Below are 23,053 nucleotides of genomic sequence, written 5' to 3'. Positions count from 1 at the left end.
TTGAGGCGAGAAAAATGAGGGCACAGGTTCGAAGAACCCTTAGATATAAAGGTCTATAAGCAAGCATACAAAGGCTAGACGAAGACAACACAAACACTCCCGAGTATCCCTAACGGTGCCCCCTTCATGATTCATGTTAGGTATAAATGCATCCAAAATGATCAATGTTTAAGACATCAGTGGCAAAGGAAATAGACACTTTTTGAAAGCATCCAATGGGCTTTATAATTGACTAAAACCAACGAAAATTGAGGTTTCACCACATTCTCTTTTTGTGTTCAAGCCCGACTACTGTATACATCAGCTTAAACAACAGACGAAAACAGTTCGAACACGTTTATAATAGTAATAATAAACACAAGAACCGTTTTACTTTTTTATTTATTTATGCAAGTCAAGGAGACATTGAAACGATTTATTGCTGAGGTACAATGGAGTTCAGATACAGATATTTACAAATCCATTCCAGTTAAATTGCACGCTGTTACACAGGAAAAAAGATGAAGTTTGCTATCGACATACAGAATTGTATTTCCCCCAAGACTGGTCAAGGAATGTAAAAGTGCACAGCCTAATAACGATCCCAGCACTGCGGATTACACAATAAAAAGACAATCCTTAAATACTTTCTTAGAATACTGTAGTAGCCAGAGTATAGTGACATGCCTCTTACAGGGCATCGGAATGACCTTTAGATTCAAACTGAAACTACTTAATTCTTTCAAATCCATTAAGCAAAACTAAAACAAAACGCAGATTTCACAATATTATTTTTATACAGTGTTCCTTCCGCACAGTACCTCAACAGTTAACCGGTAAAAAAGGGGACTCGTCTCATTTTGTTTGGTAGAGAATCGATTTGTGAATCTGTAGGTTAACAATACATATATTTTATTTTACATTTTACCTGGGAGTAGCCATTTTATTTAAATGAGGGCAGATTTGGCACTTTTATACTGATGTCACCAATGTTAATATTTCGTGGCATCTCGGGAAGGTTCATATTCTTTACTGCTGACACAGCGCGGGCTGGAGCTCCTGCTAAACCAGCCTGTATGCAAAGATAAAAAAGAGAGAAAAAGGCTCACGTGAGGAGCTTTGCAACAACACTGGACTGAAGAAGTGAAGAGGCTACTGGTTGTATTGTTCAAGATCAGTCATGTGGTGTTAGGGTTAAGTATGATTTTTTTCCTTTTCATAAAACGTACAAGAGAAAACAGCTCACAACACATGCATTATCACTTTAGGAGTAAATATTAGTGAACTCGAATTGACCACGATCTGGGAAATTTTACAGTTATAAGGCAAACAATCAGAAACAGGAAATGGCGAGTAATTTACCTAGGGGTGGTAATGACTGCAAAACAACGAGCTTAACACCTTCAATTAGGGTGATTTCGATCTCAGGTATGAAAGGTAACATCAATACTCATCACATGAATAGTTTGCCTCACATTTATCCCCCTTTCTTATGCGCAACCAATAAGTAATAGTGTTCTACTAGTACAGAGCATAGTTTCATTATTTCATGGCTTTTGCCTGTCGAGCTCAATTACTTCCATGAATATAATGAGTCAATTTAAAATTTACTCTGCCTAAAGTACTTCTTTCCCTGCTAAAACACCAGTTCAATAATTCGTAACACAACAACAGTACATAAGGATGGCTGACCTATCCATTCTGGTACTTTCCTGCCAAGTGTTTCCAAAGAGATGCCAGAAGGTCTCCAGTTTAAACAAGGGTTGTTTGGTGTTTAAGCTCATCTGAATCTGCTATGTGAGTGTATGAATTCACCATTCTTGACTCCACGTGGTCTTTGGGTGATTCTTTCAGGCATTCAGTACTTGGTCCATGAAACGTTTTTCAATATTACTTCTCAGAGTTCTCCCCTACAACCTCCTTTTGAGATCTCTGGCTCTCGAACCGCTTACTGTTCAATACTTGTCTCAAGTACTGTATGCATTCACATTGCCAACTTCAGTGATTATCCTGGTTCATATCCTCACCAATTTATACTTTTTCATATTGAGCACAATAGCACTTGTGTTTGACATCAAGCACCATTTCTACCAGCCTTTCTCTGAAGTCTTCATCCTTCTGGAGAGGGGGGTCAGAGAGGGTCTCAATACTTAGATGGGGCCTTCCTGCTGATGTGAAAAGTGGACACAACCTTCTGTAGGCTGCTTCTTAGATCTCTTCATAGGCATCCCAAAACTGTCACGCCATTCCCATGGAATTGCCACGTTGTATTCATTTTGAGGTCATCCAGCTTGACCACCATTATATTCTACTGATGGTTGGTAAAATTCTAAGTTGCAAGATAGATACATCCTACAATAATGCCCCCTTATCTTATATTACAATCTTAAATACTTGCCCCCCTCGGCCCCTCCCCAGGTCTTTGCCTCCTACACAATATTTCCAGTTTTTGGAAGACAAGTCTCACTTTTCTTTCACTTGCTTTAGTGTATCAACTCGATAAGAGATTTCTGTACAGTTTCATTTTCACAAGACATGTCCACTCTTCATTTCGTGCAGAGCACTTCACTAATAACTCAGCATGAGGCACAGCATTTGCCAACCAGCGGCATTTCTCATAAACCACTCCCGCTGCTCCCCTGGTGGTTAGAGGCATTCTTCTTCTGTGCACTATGCCCCCTATCCTGCAGCCTCTCTCTTCTTACTTTGCATTGATGGTCTCTTTAACGCATCGGTCAGAAAATGAAATGAAAACAATTTTGCTTTCAGATTTATTTTAGAAAAACCTGGTCTAGTAAGGCAACATTCAGAGGTTGTTTCAAAAAGGAAGCTCTTGGTTTTAGGACAACTTACATTTCAAATGCTGGTCTTGTACATTCAAATACAAGATTAAAGCAGCAGAAAAAGGGTCTTTGTTACAGTTAAAGATGAGAGTAAACTACCTCTATCTATTGTGTCATTGCTCCACTCTGACAGTTGGATGAAAACAATTTGTAAAGGTGGAAGTAAATTAAATAACTGTTTGTTTCCTAAGACTGATCCGAAGAGTAATACCCCTGTCTCCCTTGTGACGTAGCTCTCACTCACCTTCAACTGGCATTAAAATGATTAGTTGGCTGACGTTATCCTGAAAAAAGAGGGGGACCTGTAGTACTGACAGGTCCAGGAATAGTGCTTTAAAGATTAACACAGTGACAACACTGCTCTTTGCCATTCTGTGACACACTATGAACATTCTAAGTAGGCTAGCTGGGCCTGGGAGCATTGCTCTGCCTATAGTATCTAACATAGATCAGCGGATTGTTGTGACTTTTGCGCTGTGAGGGGATTAAGGCTCGCTGAACGTCAGTGCTGCTATTTAGAAGAAGCCTGTACTCTGTACAGAGGTTAATCGCAACGGGGTTTAAAGAAAACTAAAACACTGGCTTCTTTTGAAAGCAGCATGCACAAAGAAAGCAAGGATGACAACAAATAAACCACCAGATGTTAAGCTGGCGGGATAGCACAAAGCAAGTGCCTCTAGCCACCCAGAATGGGGACTGATTTAGTGTTCCGTGTGTTGTAAGATGTTTTCAGCGTTCTGGTGTTAACCATGAAATAGAAATGCATCAATCAAAATGTAACAGAAACACTTTAGAAATGTAACGAGTCAAAAAAGTAGGCTAATAAAATATAATAAAAAAAATTGTAAACTATTCTCTATCTTCGTGTAAACAATCACTGCGGCAACAACCATCAAAGTACGAACTGAAAAAAAAGGAAATGCCACAGCACATGCGAATATAGTAAAAACAAACGGGCAGAGTAGGAACTCGGGGTACAATAACAAACGTTCTTTTACATCAAACGGATGAACATCTTAACTCAGGCTCTATCAGGACACAAACCCAACCCACACCTTAGTAATTTTTAATGAAACGACTGAATGGAGAACTGGCTATTAATATTCATACGCAACAGTGCGTTTTAGGACCTACGTGGTGCTTTGTTCCCAACACACAACTATTCTCTGTTTTCAACGTGATAATGGAACTATGGGAGACATCATGACAAGAGTGCGCCTTATTTGCAGTTCAAGATCCACTCTCTGTGGCTGGTCATTTGCAAAAAGTAACTTTGACCATTTATGTTTAGGAAACTCGTTCTCTTCTGAACATGGAGAAGGTGTGCGCCAATTTCAATCTCTAAATTACTGCCTCTTCTTTCTCTACTGTGTCATGTGCAATGCACGTGCACAGCTGAGCTTCTAGTACCATCTGAACAGCCTGCCACAAATGAAAGGATGAGGAAACACATAAGATGTGCTCAAGGTAAAGCTATTGACTCCTATGGATTACTCACGGAAAGAAAAGGAAAACATGCAATTGCGCATATTCTCACATTAATTTGCTGTACTACGCATAAATAATTCACGGTGATGTCATCAGCAGTTATATAGCTGCCTGCTCACATTACCTCTTTATACATTGTATTCTAAGCCTTTCCCCTTGTTTTCACAACACTCAAATAAAGATGGGTCTCAAATGTGCAGGTGCCCATCAACCACTTTCTTTAAACCTTTTCTTTCATGCACTGTGCTGTTCCAATGCAGGTAAACAGTGATTGCTCGCAGTAAGCAAAGTACAAAAACTTAACTGACAGTAGCATGTTCATGTGGGTTTAGACGTAGATTGTGACAGCATACAACACTTTTTGTTTTATTTGTCTCACATGTAAATGGAAACATCGTGCACTCAAGTTAAATCTAATGATGAAATACCGAAGCCTGGAAATGATGTGTTAAGCGTTCAGTTCAGTTATGTGTAACTGAGAGATAAAGGTTAGTTGCATCCGATCGTGGTACCCAGCTTTGCTTTGTAAGGAAGAAAAGTTGGACCACGATCTAGAGAAAGAACCAAATGAGATGTAATGAAACTGAGATACTGATGCACCACATCTATGCAGAACTTAGGCAACACCAACAGCACTGTCAACAAGGATGCTATGCAACGCTACTTACTACCCAAGACGCACATATAAAACTCAAAGCGGTAGCTTCTACAAGCTGGATGGATGGGTGAGGTGCAGGGAATCAGAGAATGACCAGACCTACATCTCCCATGAGGATAAATAAATGAACAGAATTAGAGAAAGAAAACAAAATGAAGTCTGGAACTTTTTTTCAAAATGAGGCCATACGGATAAAAGACTTGTGCAGACAAAATATCAGAATTTCAAGCAAATTGGGCACAAGGGTAGTAATGGATGGGAATGATCGTTTTTTTCTCTCATTTGCCAGACCCCAAAATATACAGAATAAACAAAAAAAAACCAAAGCTGAATATGTGCAAGCACAACAGAAAAGAAGCGCTGCTCCGATTCTCGTGTTAACAATCCAGCTCCCTTTCCTGGCGATGGAGACTGAGGTGGAGCAGGCGTGAAGACAGGACATGGGGAAGGCAAGGAGGGGGCAGGTGAAGGAAGGAGGGGAAAGGGGCCTCACATTCTCCTTACACAGTTTACTTTTGTCTGTTGCTCTATTCTCAGACCACAGAGAAAAGCATTTGGATTTTAAATAGTCAAATGTAAGAATTACATTCTGAAACAAATTAGTTTATCAAGTTTTCAAATTTCAGCAAGGTAGCACTGTTAATCATGGCATTTTTCAAGCCAATTGATGTCTGATTAGTTTCTAATTCAAGAACCAGCAGTGACTTTGTACACTGTAGAAAGGTCCTAAGCACTGTGTTCTCAACGTCAGACAGCGACTTGAAACTGACTGTGCACACTCAGGTATAGCTTCATGTAGAGTCACTGAGTGGCATGGGATACAACGTGTCCCCGTGGGAAGATTTACATAAAGTCCTAATTCCAAAAATGGGAAATCATACAAACATAAAATAAAATAACTGAACAGAAGAGGTCACCAAAAGCATTAAATTGCATTAGGCGCTGATGTGAGACAATGCAAACTATAGCAGGGGCTGGCATGGATATAATGGCAAGCTACACCATTTTCAGTCTGGCCTGAATACATTGTTTTTCTCGGACGTCATTTTGTTTTCCCTTCTTTAAAAGTACACCAAGTACATTTTGTCTTAAAGTCAGCAGTACCTGTGTCTACCTGTCCTGTCTGGGAGACTGAAAGATAAAAGTCTGCAAGAGAGAAGAATGGAGAGAGACAGCTGGAAAGATCAGGAGGGTTGAGAATGCAGATGGATTTCAACAAAAGAAGAGTGCGTTTGTACCGAGCTTGAAAAACTAAAAGTAACAAAACGTGACTAATAAAAATAACCATTAATATACAGACATATTAAATTATTTTTGGTTTCACTAATACATATTTATTTTGATAGTATTTCATGCTGCATGTATACGAAGAAACAGCATAGAAACATAGGCATCAAGATTTAATAGTATAACAATATAATGAACAACTTACTTAACACAATGACGTTTACCCCTTTAGTCCATCAATTTCGCTTTCATTTAAACGAGGGCGTCTTTTACCACTAGAGGAAGGGGTCCACCACCATGCCTGGAGTACTTACTGACACACACACTTACCTTCACCTCCCCAACAAATTTCTCTCAGTCTACCATGACAGCAAAATTAACCTGGAGAACATGAAACTGCATGTGTGTTCTTATATAAGTGGGCGCTGACTGAAACTGCAAAAGTCACTCATTTGGATAACAAATAGTTTCTTACCTGTATGTGTAGTTTTGCAGCTTGAAGAATTTTTTGCATTCACATGCTGTGCACTATTCTGCCTTCTAGTGGTTGGGTCTGGAATTCTCCACTTTTGTAGTCCTTCTTCTATTTTGTGTTGTTGTTGGGCGTTAACGGATTCCCCATTTGGTGCTTCCTGTGACTTTGTACCCCCTCACTCAGAAGCTCCCACATTTGGTCGCCATTTTCAGATTTTGTTGTTGTTGCTGTAATGTCTATTCTCTTCTTCCACCTTCTTGGTGGAGACGAGTGGGTTGCTTGTGAAACAAGAAAAGTCTTCAATCTGGAAAGCTACACCTACAGGCTTGCAGCGTGAATCTTTTCTGGATTCACATGTTGTGCATCGATTTTGTAGCAGTCTTGTTGGTTTTGTTAGATTTGCAGTGGTTGGTTTGAAGGTTGACTTAAATTTATAAAACTGATGTTTTAACGCCTTTTGTCCTACTTGTGCTTCCTTGAATGTCCGTGCAGTAGTGTTTTGTGAACATGTGTAGAGATGACCACGTTGCTGCCTCTTAGACCTGCCAGCTCTTGGCGTGGTTTCTCCTGTCTTTTTGCCTCTGGCCTCCTGTTTTGATCCTGTGCTGAACTTCGTTTTTGCTAGCTTTAGGACTGTGGGCACTTAACACAGCAGACCAGTGCTAAACCGCGAGTGCTCTCTGTCTAAATGGTATTGGTGATTGTTTTTTCCATGACTGGCATATTTGATTTACTAGCAAGTCCCTATTGTAGTGCACCAGGTAAGCCCAGGGCCTGTAAATCAAACACTACTAGTAGGCCTGCAGCACTGATTGTGCCACTCACATGAGCAGCCCTGCAAATGTCTCAGGCCTGCCACTGCAGCGTCTGTGTGCAATTTTAAACTGCCATTTTGACCTGGAAAGTGCACCCACTTGCCAGGCCCAAACCTTCCCTTTTACTCCATTTAAGTCTTCCCTAAGGTAGGCCCAAGGCAGCTCGTGGGCAAGTTGTAGTGTATTTAAAAGGTCAGACGTGTACTAAAGTGTTTAACATGTCTTGATAGAGAAATACTGTCAAATTCAGTTTTCACTATTGCAAGGGCGATCTCTCTCATAGAGTAACATGGGGATTGCTCTGAAATATCTTATAAGTTTAATTTCCCATTGGGAGCAGATAGAGATTTGTAGTTTGGGGTCTCTGAACTCACAATTTAAAAATACATCTTTAAGTGAAGTAGGTTTTTACATTTTAAGTTTGAAAATGCCACTTTTAGAAAGTGGGCATTTTCTTGTGTAACCATTCTGTGCCTCTGTCTGGCTGTGGAATACACGTCTAGGTCAGGGTGACAGTTGGGTTGTTGGTGAATTCACTCTAGAGAGTCATACAAAGGGAGCTGAGGTGTGCCCTGCATATTCTGATGGGTCTTAATGGGCTACAGTGGTGGGAGGAGTTGACGCCTGCACCTGAATAGGGCTGTGCCTGTCCTTACACAAAGCAATCTTCAACCCACTGGTGTGTGTTTGGGGCCAGGACAGGGAAAGGCAGGGTCTTGTGCACTGCAAAGACTTTTCTTTGAAGTGTGCCTACTTCAAAAGCAGAAAGGGGTATAAGCACTGTATCTCTGACCCCACAAAGTTAGAACCCTTCCGGACTGAGGACATTCTGCCAGGTAGAAGAGCTGGATGCTGTAGGAGGGACTGCCACTCTGCCTGTTGCTTTGCTGTGCTGGCCTGCTGCTTCTGTCCTGGGAGTGAAAGGACTGGATTTTGCTATATACATCCTTCTTCCAAAGGTTCTTCAAGGGCTCAGACTCAGCTTGCTTTCTGTTAAGAAGTTTCAGGAACTTCAAATACTTCATCTGCCAGCACCTGGGCTCTCCTGCGGAGAGTTCTGACTTGCCAAGTGGTGCCAAATCCAGTTCATGGGCCCTTGGAAGTGAGTTATGGTGTAACCAAGAATAAACAAGCACATCAACTGCAGAGCAACCGCAGAACAGGTGCCGCTGTCCGACTCCCGGCCGCAGCCTGCACCGGAGTTGTGGTCCCCACTAAGTGCAACTACTGTGACCAACGCCGCAGGCCCGATGCTGCCGCAGCGCCTTTGAAGTCCCTCCACAGTGTGAGTCTCAAGTGCTGTGTCACCGACATCCATGACACCCGACTCCGCCACAACATCTGTGGCCACGTGGTGTGATCACGACACCGCGAAGTGGACGCCTTGCATCTTGACCTGCTGGATTCATCAATTCTGCATTGTTATAGGGAACTGATGCCTCGCCACTGAGGCTACATCACCTACCCTGCAACCGTGAGGAACCAATACCTTATCTCCCCTGCCCAGCATTAAGGAACCAACGCCTCACCTCTCCGACTCTGTGCAACGTCTTTTTTCAAGGTACCATACCTGGGGTCTGTGCTACTCCATGACCGGCCTTGCACACCCTTGCGAGTGGCTTTGGACTGTTGGGAATTACATTGCGATAGCCCCAGTTGGAGATATTGAGTTTCTAAGTTCTATACTACGATTTAATCTTTGAAAATTTGTAACTTTGCTTGTGTATGCTAAATTTTTATCGTTTTGGTCTTATTTTACTCAGATAAATATTGGCTATTTTTCTAAACTGGTGTGGAGTATATTTGTGGTGTTTTTACTGTGTTAATGTGTGTGTGTACAAATACTTTACATGATGTCTCTGATATAAGCCTGACTGCTCGTTCCAAGCTAGTGAAGGGGTGGGCAGAGGTTATCTTGGCTGTGTGGCTCCCTTACCCTGACTGGAGTGTCCCTACTTGGACAGGGTGCAAACCACTGCCAACTAGAGACCCCATTTCTAACACTGCCACACATATATCTTGTAAAAGGCAATGGTTGCTTCTTTTTTTCCTTGTTGAATGTGCCTTTGGGGTTCAGTTTAGTTTCTCCCCTGCCCTTGTGTGGCATAGTTTATGAATTTGTGCGATCCATCTGGCAATTGCACCCTTAGTTATTTAATGTAGTACATTATAGCATGTCTTGCGTCCAGCGTGTGTAACGCTCTCTCTGCTTGATTTTCAGGGTTTTGGAACTGATTTGGTATGTGTATTTTTCGATTTAGGTGGAATTGTGAAGCTATCTTGGGTAAGAACTGTGCATCTAGCCTCATGACAATTCTGTCTTTGTGAACCTATAAATGTGGTTCTTGAATTGTGAATGCTTGTATTTCGCTCACCCTGCAAAGAGAGGTTATGGCCACCAGGAATGCCGTCTTTATCATAACCATCTTTAATGTGGCTTTGTGTAGGTGCTTACAGGATGTCTTCAGTAACTGAATCAGTGCCACATTTAGAATCCATGTGGGCGCAGGTACTTTTCCTTAGTGGTGCAATTCTCTTTGCTCCTTCTAAGGAACGTTTTATTACCGGCACTGTGAAGAAGCTTCTTTCTATGTGACTTCATGTGTAGGCCACTATTGCAACTAAGTGTACTTTCAAAAATGCATATGTTAACCTAGTCGGGCAGGTGTGTCAGATATTTTAGCACTGTTGCGTCCTTCCCGTTTTTACTGAATAAGTCCCTTTTAAAACACCATAACGAGTATCTTGTCCATTTAGTAGTGTAGCACTTCCTTGTTGTTGGCTTTCTTCCTTCTCTAAGAACAGTCATTATGATTTCTGGTAGTTTTAGTTGACTGAATTCTAAGTCTTTAGGAACCAGACTCAAAGACTCTGGTTCTGGGTGTAGCACCCATCCTTCTTCCATTGACAACAGGTCTTGCTTTGTTGGTAGTTTTAGGATGTTACCTTGTGCTATTTCTATCAGCTCTGAAAACCATGTCTGACTCGTCCACTGAGGGGCAATCCGTTTTAGAGTCAATTTGCTTTCCCTGCTTTTGTTGCTCACTCTGTGTGGCAGTGGTATCAGGGGAAAAGCATATGCAAGTATTCCTGACCAGTCTTTCGAAAAAGCATTCCTCAGGGTTGGTTGTATGGTTATCTGGGTGCACAGTTTTGGTATTTGGTATTCCTTGGGGTTGCAAATAGATCTATTTTTGGTGCTCACCATTGCCTGAAGATCTTTCTAAGTTGCCATTCGTGGGAGCATGATGCTCGTTTGTTCATCTTAGCAGCTTTTACATTGTCCTTGTCTTGTAGATGAAATGTGGTTATTTTTATTTTTCTCTGTATTGCCCACTTCCAGATTTCTTGGGTTAGCTTCGAAAGGGCAAACGATTGAGTCCCCCCCCCCTTGCTTGTTGATGTAAAACATTGTAGTTGAATTGTCTGTTCCGACCAAAATTGTCTTTCCCAATTGCACTTTCTGAAAGGCTTTTAAGGCTAGGAACACTGTCTTTAGTTCGAGGACATTAATATGCTGCATCCTCTTCCTTCAAGACTCCTCATGCTTTGGGCATGTTCTTGTGAGCTCCCCATCTCATATAGAGGCATCTGTTGTAATGGTAACTGTTGGAGGTAGTTGTACAAATGCCCTTATTTGTGTTACATGTGGTTTGTTCCATCCTGCCATTTCCTATTGCAGTATCTGCGTGACAACCACTAGATCCTCCCAAATCTGTGACCACTGTTTTTTTAGCCATTCCTGAATGGTCTCATGTGTAATGTTGCATATGGAATCAAAGGGTTGCATGAAGCCATCTTCCCTAATAATTTCCCCACTGTCCTCACTGTCAGGGCTCGCTTCCTGCAACAGTGATGACTGCACCCCGCTTTCACTGGGATATACCTTCCCTTGGATTTGGTTTATCCCGGCTCCCAGAAGCGTGTTTTCTTGTACTGGTGTTGGTGATGACTTCTCTATGTTTATAGAGAACCCCAATGTGAATAGTGCCTTCATTACCTGCTGTATATGTTCTCTGTACTTGTTAGTAAGAGCAAACTTTCACAACCAGTTATCCAGGTTAGGATAGGCATGTGTGCCTTGTTTTATTAGATGAGCTGCTACTACTGATACACACTTGTGAAGACCCTGGGTGCTGATTTTATCACGAATGCCAGCTCTATGAACTGGTAGCAAATCTTTTACACCACAAACCTCCGGTACTTTTGTGTTTTGCATTCATTGGGATGTGCAAGTAGGCCTATTCTATATCTATAGTTGCCATGTATTACCCTTTTTGCAATTGTGGAATGACTAACTGAAAGGATGTAATTTTGTATCTGTGTCTTTATAAGCTTGTTCATGAATATGAGGTCTGGAATTAGTTGCAGAGACCTGTGTATCTTTGGCATTAGGAAATACATTGATAATTCCCTTTCTTGATCTCTGTTCTGGACCCCTTTCATATTGCTCCTTTTTCCAGCAATTCCTTTAACTCCGAGAGCAGACATGATGATTCTTCCCTTGAATGGACCATCTTTTTTGGTCCTCTTGCTGGAGGTATCCTTTTCTATTCTATGCATTATCCGAACTCCATAACATTTAAGATCCATTTGTCTGATGTTATCTTCCTGCATTCCTGACACAAGTTTCTTATTTTGCCTCCCACATGCGTGAGCGAGAGGCAGTGTGTTTTTGGGAAGTCATCTGTTTGCAGGGGTTGTGCCTTCCTTGTGTTCTTTCTCGAAAGGACTGCCATCCTTCCTGCTGATACTGCCAGTGCTGCTGAAGTTTGACTGCTCCGGTTTAGTAGGGTGTTGGATTTTTCAATGCACCATTGATTGGCTGTGCTGCCCTTGAATTTCCTTCTCATGAGGTCCATCCTTTCACTCTTCTTGTCAGGAGGTGGCCCAGATGTTGAAGGGATGTTTTCCCTCTTCCGAGCTATAGAGGTGAATATGGAATCAGCCAGTACTATTTCCTTGATGTAAGCTGGGTGTTTAGAGGAATATTTATATTTCTTCCCACCCTTGGAGTCACTGCTTGACAAGTGGCAGGTTCCTTAAATGCCTCCTATCTTTGATCCAGGACACTAGGTAGCATTGGAAGGAATTGGTTCCTGGTTTGGGGTGGCAAGAGGGTTTCCAGTAGGAAACAAGACTGTGGTCTTTCCTACTTCAGCTACACTGGCAATTTGTCTTCAGCCTTTTTATCACCTGGTTATACATCCCAATGTAATTCGGAGGTGAAGGCCTTGACAGATAGAACTCTACCCCTTCCTCTGGGGAGTCAGTCTCCAGCTCCTGCCACTGAGATTTTGCATACTCAGAGTCTTTAACATTTGACACATGCCCAGACCTTCTTGCCCTTCTTCTTCATAGAAGATTTCTTCCTCCTCCTCTTTTGGTTGAGGCATTAAAGGAGGGTCAATATCTTCGACATCCTTCCCACCCTGGTACTTAGATGACAGTGTTCGTGGAGTTCGATATGACTTTAAGGCTTTGTCAAACTCTTTCTCTTCTGAAGCAACGAGGTAATTTCAGCATCAAGGTGCATCACCTTCCTCTGGATTTCTGCCAAGCATTCATCTGGACCGAGGGTCAATTTTCTCATCAACGTTGAAGATTCCTTTGAAGACATATCAGTAGTCAAGCTTCTATGCTTGTCTCGAGACCTCTCTTTCTTTGAAGTCGAAGTATCTCCACCCTGTCTGTCTTTCGAACACTGAGTCTTATTGGGAGACTTTCCTTCTGCAGTGTCCCTTTCGAGGGATCCGAGGTTCTTGGTCTCTGGGCCTGCCACTGGTCGGCGAGTGTTTCGACGTTGAGGCTCCCTTCGATGTCTCGGAGTCTGAATATTGAGACCCGGGCAATTTTTTCAGAGTAAATGTCTTTCTTACCTTTGTTTTCTTGTCCTTCTTGGCTGCTGGACTTCCACAATCCTCAGGTCGGCGTCTAATGTTTCTCCCTTGGTTACCCCCTCAACGTTTTTCTCCTCATCGCTCAACAGACCCAGGTCTCTCAGGGACAGAGCTGGTTTCTGTTCCTTATTGGTGTAATGTGCCTGTCTCTACTTCTCCCTCACCCTCAGCGTCTTCGACTTGTCAATGTCTTCGATCAATGGACAGGCAGAGGTTGCACACTGCGTGTTGGTCCTTCTCTGCAAATTTATGACAGCAAATCGGGCACAACTGAAATAGAGTCTTCTCCATTAGGCTCAACAGGAAGCCCCCTTTCCAGACATTCTCTAAACTTTGAGGAAAGAGTTCTAGGGGTCTTCTACGGTACCTCTTCTTCAGAGTTGTTCTTCAAATTTCATCTAAACCTTTTGGCAAACTTCTCCCAAACCTTTTTATTCCTTGTGTTGCAGAGCCTTCAGCCAAGCATCCAGTCCCATTAGCGGAAAAAAGAATCTCAAGACGTCACAGGAAGCACCAAATGGGGACCTTGGACGTCCAACAACAAAAAACTACCATTTGAAAAAGGATTACAAACTATGGAGAATTCTGGACCCAACCACTAGATGGCAGAATAATGCAGAGCATTTGAATCCAGAAAAGATTCACGCTGCAAAACCTGTACTTACTGTTCCTTGTTCACATTAGACTTGAAACCATTCCTGAACTCAGTAGAAGGTGGTGGTGTATATTAGAACCACATTTTCAATTATAGGTGTACCTGGAACGGAACAGACCATGTGAGCAAAGGGTGATGAGCTGGCCTCCAATACCCAGAGAGTACAAATGACCTAGGTGAAGAAACTACTGTTGTGACAGAAAGGTGCTGCTAGGAAATACTGGCACATGACAGAGAAGGGAAGAATAAAAAAAGAAAGCTGAAAGTCCAGGATCATTATTGCAGAGAGATTCCATCTGTCCATAGACAACTAGAAGTCGAGGGTAAGGTTTCAAGAATACTTTGACAAAAAATAATAATAATAATAATAATAAATGGGTCTTAAAGTTTCCTTCCTTTATCATTCTACCAAGAAGACTACTCCAAATGTTTGGTAGAGAGGATTTACTCATGTCTAGAATTCTTCCCTTGATCCTTGAGAAAGATAGCGCACAAAAATAGCTTCCCCTCACATGAAAGGATCCTACAGGTCCCTCAGCAAAACAATGCTATAAAGACCGAATTACTCAGAAAACATTTGCAGCACAAAAAGAAATACACACTCTCTGGGCTTAAAGTTTCTGCCTCACAGGGATACCCCTTTGTCATGGCGCACTGTGTATGTTAAGAAACACATTCTTCTGGGCCTAAGTGGCTGATAGGTCCATGCGGTCATCAAGCCCCTGAACATGTAGATTCCTGGAAGAACATTCTATGAATTCTCACTTGTGGGGGTGAGCCAGACTCCCTCCTAGTGCACTAGGAAGAGCCCAACATGCACTAATGTAGATGATTAACGGAAACACTAACTGCATGATATAACTGCCCTTCTAAACCTTTGTATGAAGAAGCAACAATTTAAGAGGGCCTGGGTGCTACACAGTAACTAGATCATGGTTCACATCACCAGTTCAGGCCTCTCAAACTATTTCTCATAATACCACAGGCTCACTTGAATAAATCATTACAGAGGTGAAGTAACAAATTGTTAACAAGGTAGAGACCTGCTCTGCTCTGAAATTGGATGAGCGGCACTCAAACACTGACGACAGTTGCTCACCATACAGTACATTCTTCCGCGGGCATCCCACGAGTGGCAACTGGGAGCCCACCTATATTCTGTGTCCGATTTTTTCCTACACCTATAAAAAGACCAACTGGAGAGAAACGGTCTACTAGGGAACCTGCAAACTTGGCATGTGTCACTTCACATTAGGGCAGATACACTGAGAATAGCCCAAGTAGAAAAATAAGGAGGCTGGCTACGGACAAAGGATAAGAGTTCACACCTCCTGGGAATTCTAGCTATAGAGGACCTTCTAGTCGAAAGGATTGACTAATTCTTTCTTTTCAAAATCTGAGGTATAGAGGACCTTCTAGTCAAAAGGAATGACTAATTCTTTCTTTTCAAAATCTGAGGTTAACAGTCAGGGTTTCGGCCTTGCACCATCATCATAATTACTTCACTGTACAAAACATTCTACTGTTTCTTTAGGAGCGGATACAAGGAATTATGTTGAACCTGTGAGTTTCACATTTCATAGACCTCTACAAGGATGCAATAGTCCTCAGAGCTACCTTACTGGCTGCAAACTATCCTGCCAACTGCAGTGCCTATTGCTGCAATGTCAACATTGTTGCAGATGCTGACAGGAAAGCAGGGCGGGAACTGACTCTTATGCCTGCAGTCTGAGAGCTCCTTTACCATGTCTCCTTTGGGAGTACTTAGAATGTCTACAACTATGGAGGGTACAAAAGAAGAGGACAGCATCAGAATGTAGCCAATCCCACTGATAACACAGATCCTTGGTATATCTTTTTCAAGAGCCCAGACACTACTGCAATAATGTGGGCAAGCACCGGTGGAAGCAGTGAAGCAGCAGGGCTTTGACACAAGAGTGTGCTGACAATATCACACAAGAATGAACATGCAGATTGGTATCAGTATGTATAATGTTGTCCCATGCTGCTCTCATCTTATTAATGATGCAGCTAGTCACAAACAGATGGAGAATGGATAGTGTTGTATCAGCCTTGGCATGTTCAGAACCTCACGCTGTGCCAGGAAACTAATCCTCCATTAGTGTTCCCTGGAAAGAATGAAGCACTGCATCCACCCAATGTGCAGGGGCCTACCTGTAAAACAATGGAGAATGTGAATGCCATCAAGTAGTGTATGAAAATACCCATATGAAGCTTGCACTTGCTACTCCACAATCGAGACAACTTCAGCAGGGTTTTTAGGGGAAAATTAATTAAGCACGACCCTTAACACTGCTGTTGCCCTGGTAGAGATGTTAATGGTCTATCTTGTTGACAGAGAAGTAACCATTGACTTCAATATAACCATTAACCCTGGGAGATGGCAAAAGGCAGAACCTAGAAGAAGCTATGTCATCAGTGGAATAGGTTAACAACATGTCATGTACAGGGAAACAAAAAAGGTATGACAGCTGTGGGGGAAATGTCTGAGGAAGTTGGCACACTATTTGCAACCACTGGAACTATAGTAAGCCTCTCATTACATGAACACATAAGAGAAGAAAATCAGTTTGGGATAATGAAAAGTCCAATAGAATCGCTGCCGATGAAACTCCCTGATATTCCAAAGCAGGCTGCAAGAGAAGGCATGAGGGGCCTACAGGATCAAAGGTATATGCCAATATACTACGTCAATGAGAGGCTTGAGTCTTGTGTTCTTCGCACATTTTTAGAGGGTATAGCAATCCGAGAAGACATACTATCCTGGTTCAGCTTAGGGAAGTTGGAAAAAATAAATGATCCTTGAATGTAGTGTAAGCTCTACCACTTTTCAGCTGGACCCAAATGAGTACAAGAAGAACAGTATCAGTATCTAATCCATTGAGGGCTTACAGCAATCATACTCATGGAGAAGATTAGGGCTCTAATCATTACCTCTTCTCTGGATCAAACTTACCCTGGGAACACAGCAGCAACAAGTCTGAGGTTCAGTGCCCAGCCCACTTGAGGAGACAGCTCAACCATATCAGTTCTAAAATACCTTCAACTGAAGCATCTGGTAACCTCCTGCAAAGACGCTGGCAGCATGCTAAAGAAGGGCCAAAACAGGACAGATAGTATCAGGACAATGGAAACTATCCTGAATTACATCACTGTCCTCATGCTGTTTTTTGGGGTAGGCAGGGTACCCTGGCAACCCAGAACCCAGAGTTATATGTATTTGCTGTCCTAGACAGTACCGGAGGTACAGAGGTCGGGGAAGCTGGATTCGAAAGCACAAGAGGCATTATAATCATAAGATCCAAGCACAGAACCCACTATCAAGACACTGCTGATGCACCCTGTATAAGACCATTATTGGTTCCTCTGGGTTGCTCCCAGTGGAGAAGACATTTGGAACAAAGTCCCTTCTGACTCAGCCAGATTACTGTAAGCTGTCATCTTAAAAGGATTCCTGAAACAAGACCAAAGGGGAATTGAACTCAGTAGAGAAGCTGCCTTATGCAGTAATTCAACTCGGCTAGACTCCCCATACCATAGCAGCTGACCCTATCGGAAGAGAAGAGTCCTGGAAGGTTTGATCAGGTTGTGCGTCTTGGCCATAAAGGCATTAAACTTTGCTGTGGTGAATCCTGAGCTACAAGGGGAAACATACTAAAATATAATTTGATTTATCAAAAACTACACCTATAACATCAGGTGACATGGAAACCTGTTCTGTGAAGCCATAACAAACAAGCACTGGCAAAGCCAATGGATCGTAGAGACCTAGGGTCAGATGTATCAAAGGGTTTTACCCATTCTGTGTCTATGGGAAAATATGTTCGTACATATGGCCGATAATGGCTTACTCAATGTTTTTACGCCATGTTATAGAGCATCCAGATGCTGTGCAGCATGGCTAAATAAGAAAAAAAAAGCCTCTGATTGTGTGTCATGCTGTAGGTACGGGCACCATGCATGCATGCACCAACAAAATGATGCAGCACTTTTTGTGTTTGATTTCATTTGCAGATCCGATTTAGAGTGGCAACTAAAAAAAAAAAATGTACAAGTATGTTTTGTAAGCACGTGTGTTGGGCATGCAACACTTAGGATGCAGCTAGGAGAATAATATTAGGGAGGGGGAGGGCAGAAGCAAGGTGACACACAAATAAGAAGCAGGCAAATGAGATTGACAAGAAAGCTAACCAATGGTATGCAATGGGTGGGCTACAAGCCACTGTATGTTCTTGGTATCCCACAATATGCCTTTCACAACCAGATAGCTGCGCTGTCTGGTAGGCCTGAACTAAAGATAAAGCTGACTAGGATGAGGAGTGCACCTATGTGTAAAAAAGGGATATATAAATTTTAGCACAAAGGCACCCTATGATAACTTGCACAGACAGAACAGGACTGAGGAACAGAAGGCTGAGCAGCTCATTTACTTATATACGGCTTGTTTTTGGAAGCTTTAGCTGGTTTACGATCTCATTGTGTAAAAGGAGCAGCTGTCCTGCATATAAAGAGGGGTGTAAGGTGAAAGAGAAGAATTTAACATGAATTACGTTTTCAGAAGAAGATAATAGCTGCCAAGTGGTAACACATACAACTACCAACCTAAACCTATCCTTCTGACTGGAAGCAGAAAATCTTCACTCCGTCGTTGCAGGCATTACCAAGCTAATCTCTCTTTGGGGAGCATGCACATTTGTAGGAACCACTGTGATATTCCGTGCTCAGATAATGTGAACTCTATCACATATTAAAAAGAAAAGGAGAAACATATTTTTTTGACCGCGAATTAGCATGTATTTCACAATAGTGACATCCCCATCAGCGTTTAGAATTAGGGGATTGGAGCATGTATCTATCTGGATCTGATTATGTTCTGACATTTAAATGTCAGTTTGTAGGTAAAATGTAGTACACAGCTGTGATAGCTCACACTTTGGCATCAAAACTGGAACATCTGGTTCATTGGGTACAAAGGAACAGAACAAAGGTTCAGCGGGAGCTAAGGTGGGAACTGATATGCATCACAAAGAACTGATGAATGGATCTTTTAACTGCTCCCAACCGGATTGAGTGGGACGACTTGAACATCATGTAACCATATCTGTAACAGAAGGTTGAGGGGGCAGGATTGCCTGAATTTTAAAACCAGAGAAAAAATACTGAAAAGACTGTTTTGAAGCAGCAGTTTTCGGATGGGGACAAAGGGGTTAATTTACTATATCTATAGTATCAGAAACATTCATGTGGTGCAGCCCTGTCACGGAAAACACTGGATAACAATTCCTAGGCCCATAAAACCCACCCGGTTGTTTACATACATTGATCATACCTAGGTCTCATATTGGCTCCTTACTAGGGAGTGTGGGAAAAGGTAGGTGGGGACAGGGAGGTCGTGTCAGAAAGAGTGTCTTGCGCTCTTCCTGAACTGCTGAAAGGAGAAAGCTGCCCTCAGGTATCCTCTGGCATCTAGGACGTACTTGGAGACGTCTTATCTGATTATGCTTTGGACTGGGGTTTTCTGAATCTTAAATTCATGCACAGAAATGTGGAGAGATTCTTTTGTAGGCATTTATTTTATTTGGGGTATTCCTCTAGTTCAAATACGTCTCTAAATGGCAATGGAAACCAGGCATAGCAACGTGCATCTGAGCCATGGATGCACAATTACAGATTTAATAAATGGTAATTTAATTAGCAAAAGCAAGACTATGTACTGAAGCACTGTGACAATGACTGGCTTAAAATGATGCAGTCTATCGAATAGGACTGCAGTTGTCATGAGAAGCCAGTAAAGTTCTCAGAGGGCTGCAGTTACATGATCCTCCATTCTCTGGCCCATAAGCAGATGGATGGCTGTGAACAGGGTGTCTCCTTGTAGGAGTTGGTGTTTGAGGTCAATTAATCATGGATTGCGGAATGGAAGTAGCTTCAGGTAAGCCTCGCTCTTAATGTTGATCTGGTATTTGGTGCTGGCACACAATTCAGCTTGATTTTTATGATGCAACATTGGAATATTGTGCAGGTTCTTTTAAGAGAATATGGGCCTGATTACAACTTTGGAGGAGGTGTTAATCCGTCCCAAATGTGACGGATATACCAGAAGCCGTATTACGAGTTCCATAGGATATAATGGACTCGTAATACAGCTGGTGGTATATCCGTCACTTTTGGGACGGATTAACACCTCCTCCAAAGTTGTAATCAGGCCCTATGTTTTATGCTACTGTGCTTCAGGTTTCAGAATCTCGATTGTTGGCGTTTCGTGATAGTATCAAGGGACTACTGGTTTGGGGTTGAGGTTTTTTGTGAAGGGGATGGAGTGAGCATAGAGACTGGTTGCAATACTGAGTTTTACTGTGTTCGCGGGGCAGCATGTAATTGAATGTCACTCTAGGTGCAATGAATCCAGTTGAAATGCGTCAAGGGAGAAGTGCTTGAATGTTGGAGGCTGTTCTGTGCAAGGGGGTGTAGAGTGTTGTGCTGAATGTAACATCCTGGTAGGCAGTCCACAATACACTTTAAGAAATAGTACATCGTAGTGAGAGTGAGGCAGGAATGATGAATTCTAGTGTTTTGTTTCTGGAGCATGATGGTTCAGTTACAAAATTCATAGAGGTGAGGGGTTCCAAAATTAATTCTTCCATGGTCTTATATGTGCCATGAGTGTCAGCAATGGGAATTAAAGGTGAGTTGAGTGAATTCCTTACAGACATTTTGTAGGAGATTGGGGCATACATAACCTGTACATAACTATAAGGTATGCTGAAGGGGAAATAAATTATGTCATGCACTGGGAGGGGTGGGATTTATGAATGGTAATGTAGTTTTATGAGGTAGGACAAGTCCATTTTTTGTGCCTAAGTATGCAGAAGGATTGTCTAATTATACTCGAAATGTGAGTCGTTTCTGTGATGTGAGTCAAGGTTATTGGTGATTTTGCCTGAAGGTGCAGGAGCAGCCTAAACGCAGGAGCAGCCAAAAACGCAGGAAATAGCGGATGTTAGCGCTCTATACTGATGTCCAATACTGTTATGCGGCCTGCTGTGGATGAGGTTGCATGGAAAGGAGGAACTCCAGCTGAGATAGCACTTTTTTGTGTTTGTGTCTGATTGAGTGGGTTGGGGAATGAACTTCAGTACCATATGATGTCTTAAATAGGTGGTGAAACCAGATGTTCAGGACTTTAATGTTGAAAGGGATGTGATTCTTAACCATTCAGCCCTATGCAAAGACACCCTGTTGAGTCACCGTGCCAGTGGGCGTCCGGAGACACAAACAGTGCTGGGCGCCTGTGGTCATCAAGAAGCTGGGGAAAGCAGGAAGTATGTAAGAGAGTAATTGGGTCTATCGGATGGGGAGAGGAGGCCCAGTTCAAGCTATTGATGCATATGTGTAGACACACAGATGTATGGCCATCTACGTTCTAAATAAGGTAGAGAGGAAAATCCTTGCTTTTTGGCAGATGTCCCTCATACAACAAACTCTGAAACAAGGCGCTACATTTGTATTCGTTTAATGGTAAAGCCCTGTGATGTTTAACCCTACCACTTAAGTACGGGCACCTGACTTACGAATAAAAGTGATGGGTGAACAAGAATACTTGTTCCCATATGCTGCTATCTGATCTAGCATAATTAAGTAGGCTGCAAAGGAACAACTAAAGGTTAGTGCAAATAATATAATATTACGGATATAAAAGCATTTAGGATAAGGCCATCTAACATTTGTTATTTCATTTTAGCAGAATCCACAAACATGCAAAATGAGCAAACACAGCCAACTCATAACCATCGTTTATACAAAGTGGGTGCATCGATGAAAAGTTAATTCAATTAATGTCATTAAATTTCATAGCAGACACTAAATTACATTATGCAGCATCAACCCTGATGACAGAGAAGGGAGAAACAGAATTTTAAGATTTGGTCAATACTTTCATTGTTAGCATTCAGTAAAGGACTACATGGTGTGACACAGGTCATCGATTGGTAGAACGCTTTCAAAACTTTGACGTAAACGATGCAGTCGAAGAAAGCACATTGTTGACGCTGGATGCTAACTAACCACGGCTGGCATGGCGACTGAATGTATAATAACGAGCCCCTACTAAGCCAGTCATGGCTGTCTGCTCAACACAAGACAGCACTAATGTCAACCACTGGTACTGATCGTACTTTACTATGAGACAGAAGTCATAACCTTACTGATAAACAGCTACCAAAAGGTATTTTGCTCACTTCCGGTATAAGTGATCACAGAGACATCCGGTATAAGTGATCACAGAGAAGCTTTCAGAAATTTGAAAGCGGGACCACAAGATACTTTAAAGGGTTGAGTGCTCATATACATTTTATAAAGCTCTCCGACTAGGCCATGGAAAACATTTGGCATCCATTTCAAATGATTGAACATGTTACAAAAAACGGTATCACGTCTCCCCTTAATCGCTGCCGCAATACTTTATGTTGCATCGATATTTATATAAGCTTTATGAGCGGAGCCAATTAGAAAGTAACTGGACTTTTCGGTTTCTTTGGCAAACTAGCACAGGACACTGCTTGGCCAAACTAGTGTTTCAATCTAAAAACAGCAAAAGCCACAGGTGAATTGTGCTAAACAATTCGAGGGTTTCTGATTTGCTGAACCCCTTGCGTGTTGCTTACAAGCTAGAGGAACGTACAATTCGATAGGACAACATTTATTTATTTTCGGTGGTATAAAATCATCAGAGAACTGCAGCATTTATGTTAGCGCTGGTTATAGTGTGTCAGTAAATTGGCTGTGTTTGGTCTGGGCTCTAGGACAAAACCTTCGGTACATGCACATTTTACGATCATGCTAACAGCGCCACGTCTACAGCAGACTCTGACATACCTCAGACTTCTCCAGTTTGTTCTGGGCATCAATCTGCGTGACAATTTCATTCATATTGGTCTCTAGCACCATTCCTCCCATTACCATTTCTGCCAGAATATTGTGCACCTAAAACAGA

The 23,053-nt window shown here is 42.2% G+C and overlaps 1 protein-coding gene across 1 annotated transcript in view; it reads right to left on the bottom strand.

Annotated features, from left to right (window-relative positions):
- Positions 1 to 363: 363 nt before the first annotated feature.
- The window catches only part of AP3S1 (adaptor related protein complex 3 subunit sigma 1), a 179,571-nt gene continuing 156,881 nt past the window's right edge, over positions 364 to 23,053 (bottom strand). The window contains exons 5-6 of the mRNA XM_069226637.1: positions 22,936 to 23,043; positions 364 to 1,051 (exon numbers count right to left, since the gene is read on the bottom strand). Of these exons, the coding sequence (XP_069082738.1) occupies positions 923 to 1,051; positions 22,936 to 23,043 (237 nt within the window). The 3' untranslated portion in view covers positions 364 to 922. The remainder of the gene's footprint in view (positions 1,052 to 22,935; positions 23,044 to 23,053) is intronic.

Source organism: Pleurodeles waltl, chromosome 1_1 (assembly GCF_031143425.1).
Source record: "Pleurodeles waltl isolate 20211129_DDA chromosome 1_1, aPleWal1.hap1.20221129, whole genome shotgun sequence".
Classification (NCBI taxonomy): Eukaryota; Metazoa; Chordata; class Amphibia; order Caudata; family Salamandridae; genus Pleurodeles; species Pleurodeles waltl.
Note: the sequence above shows the minus strand (reverse complement) of the source record. Positions and strands in the feature narration are given on the sequence as shown.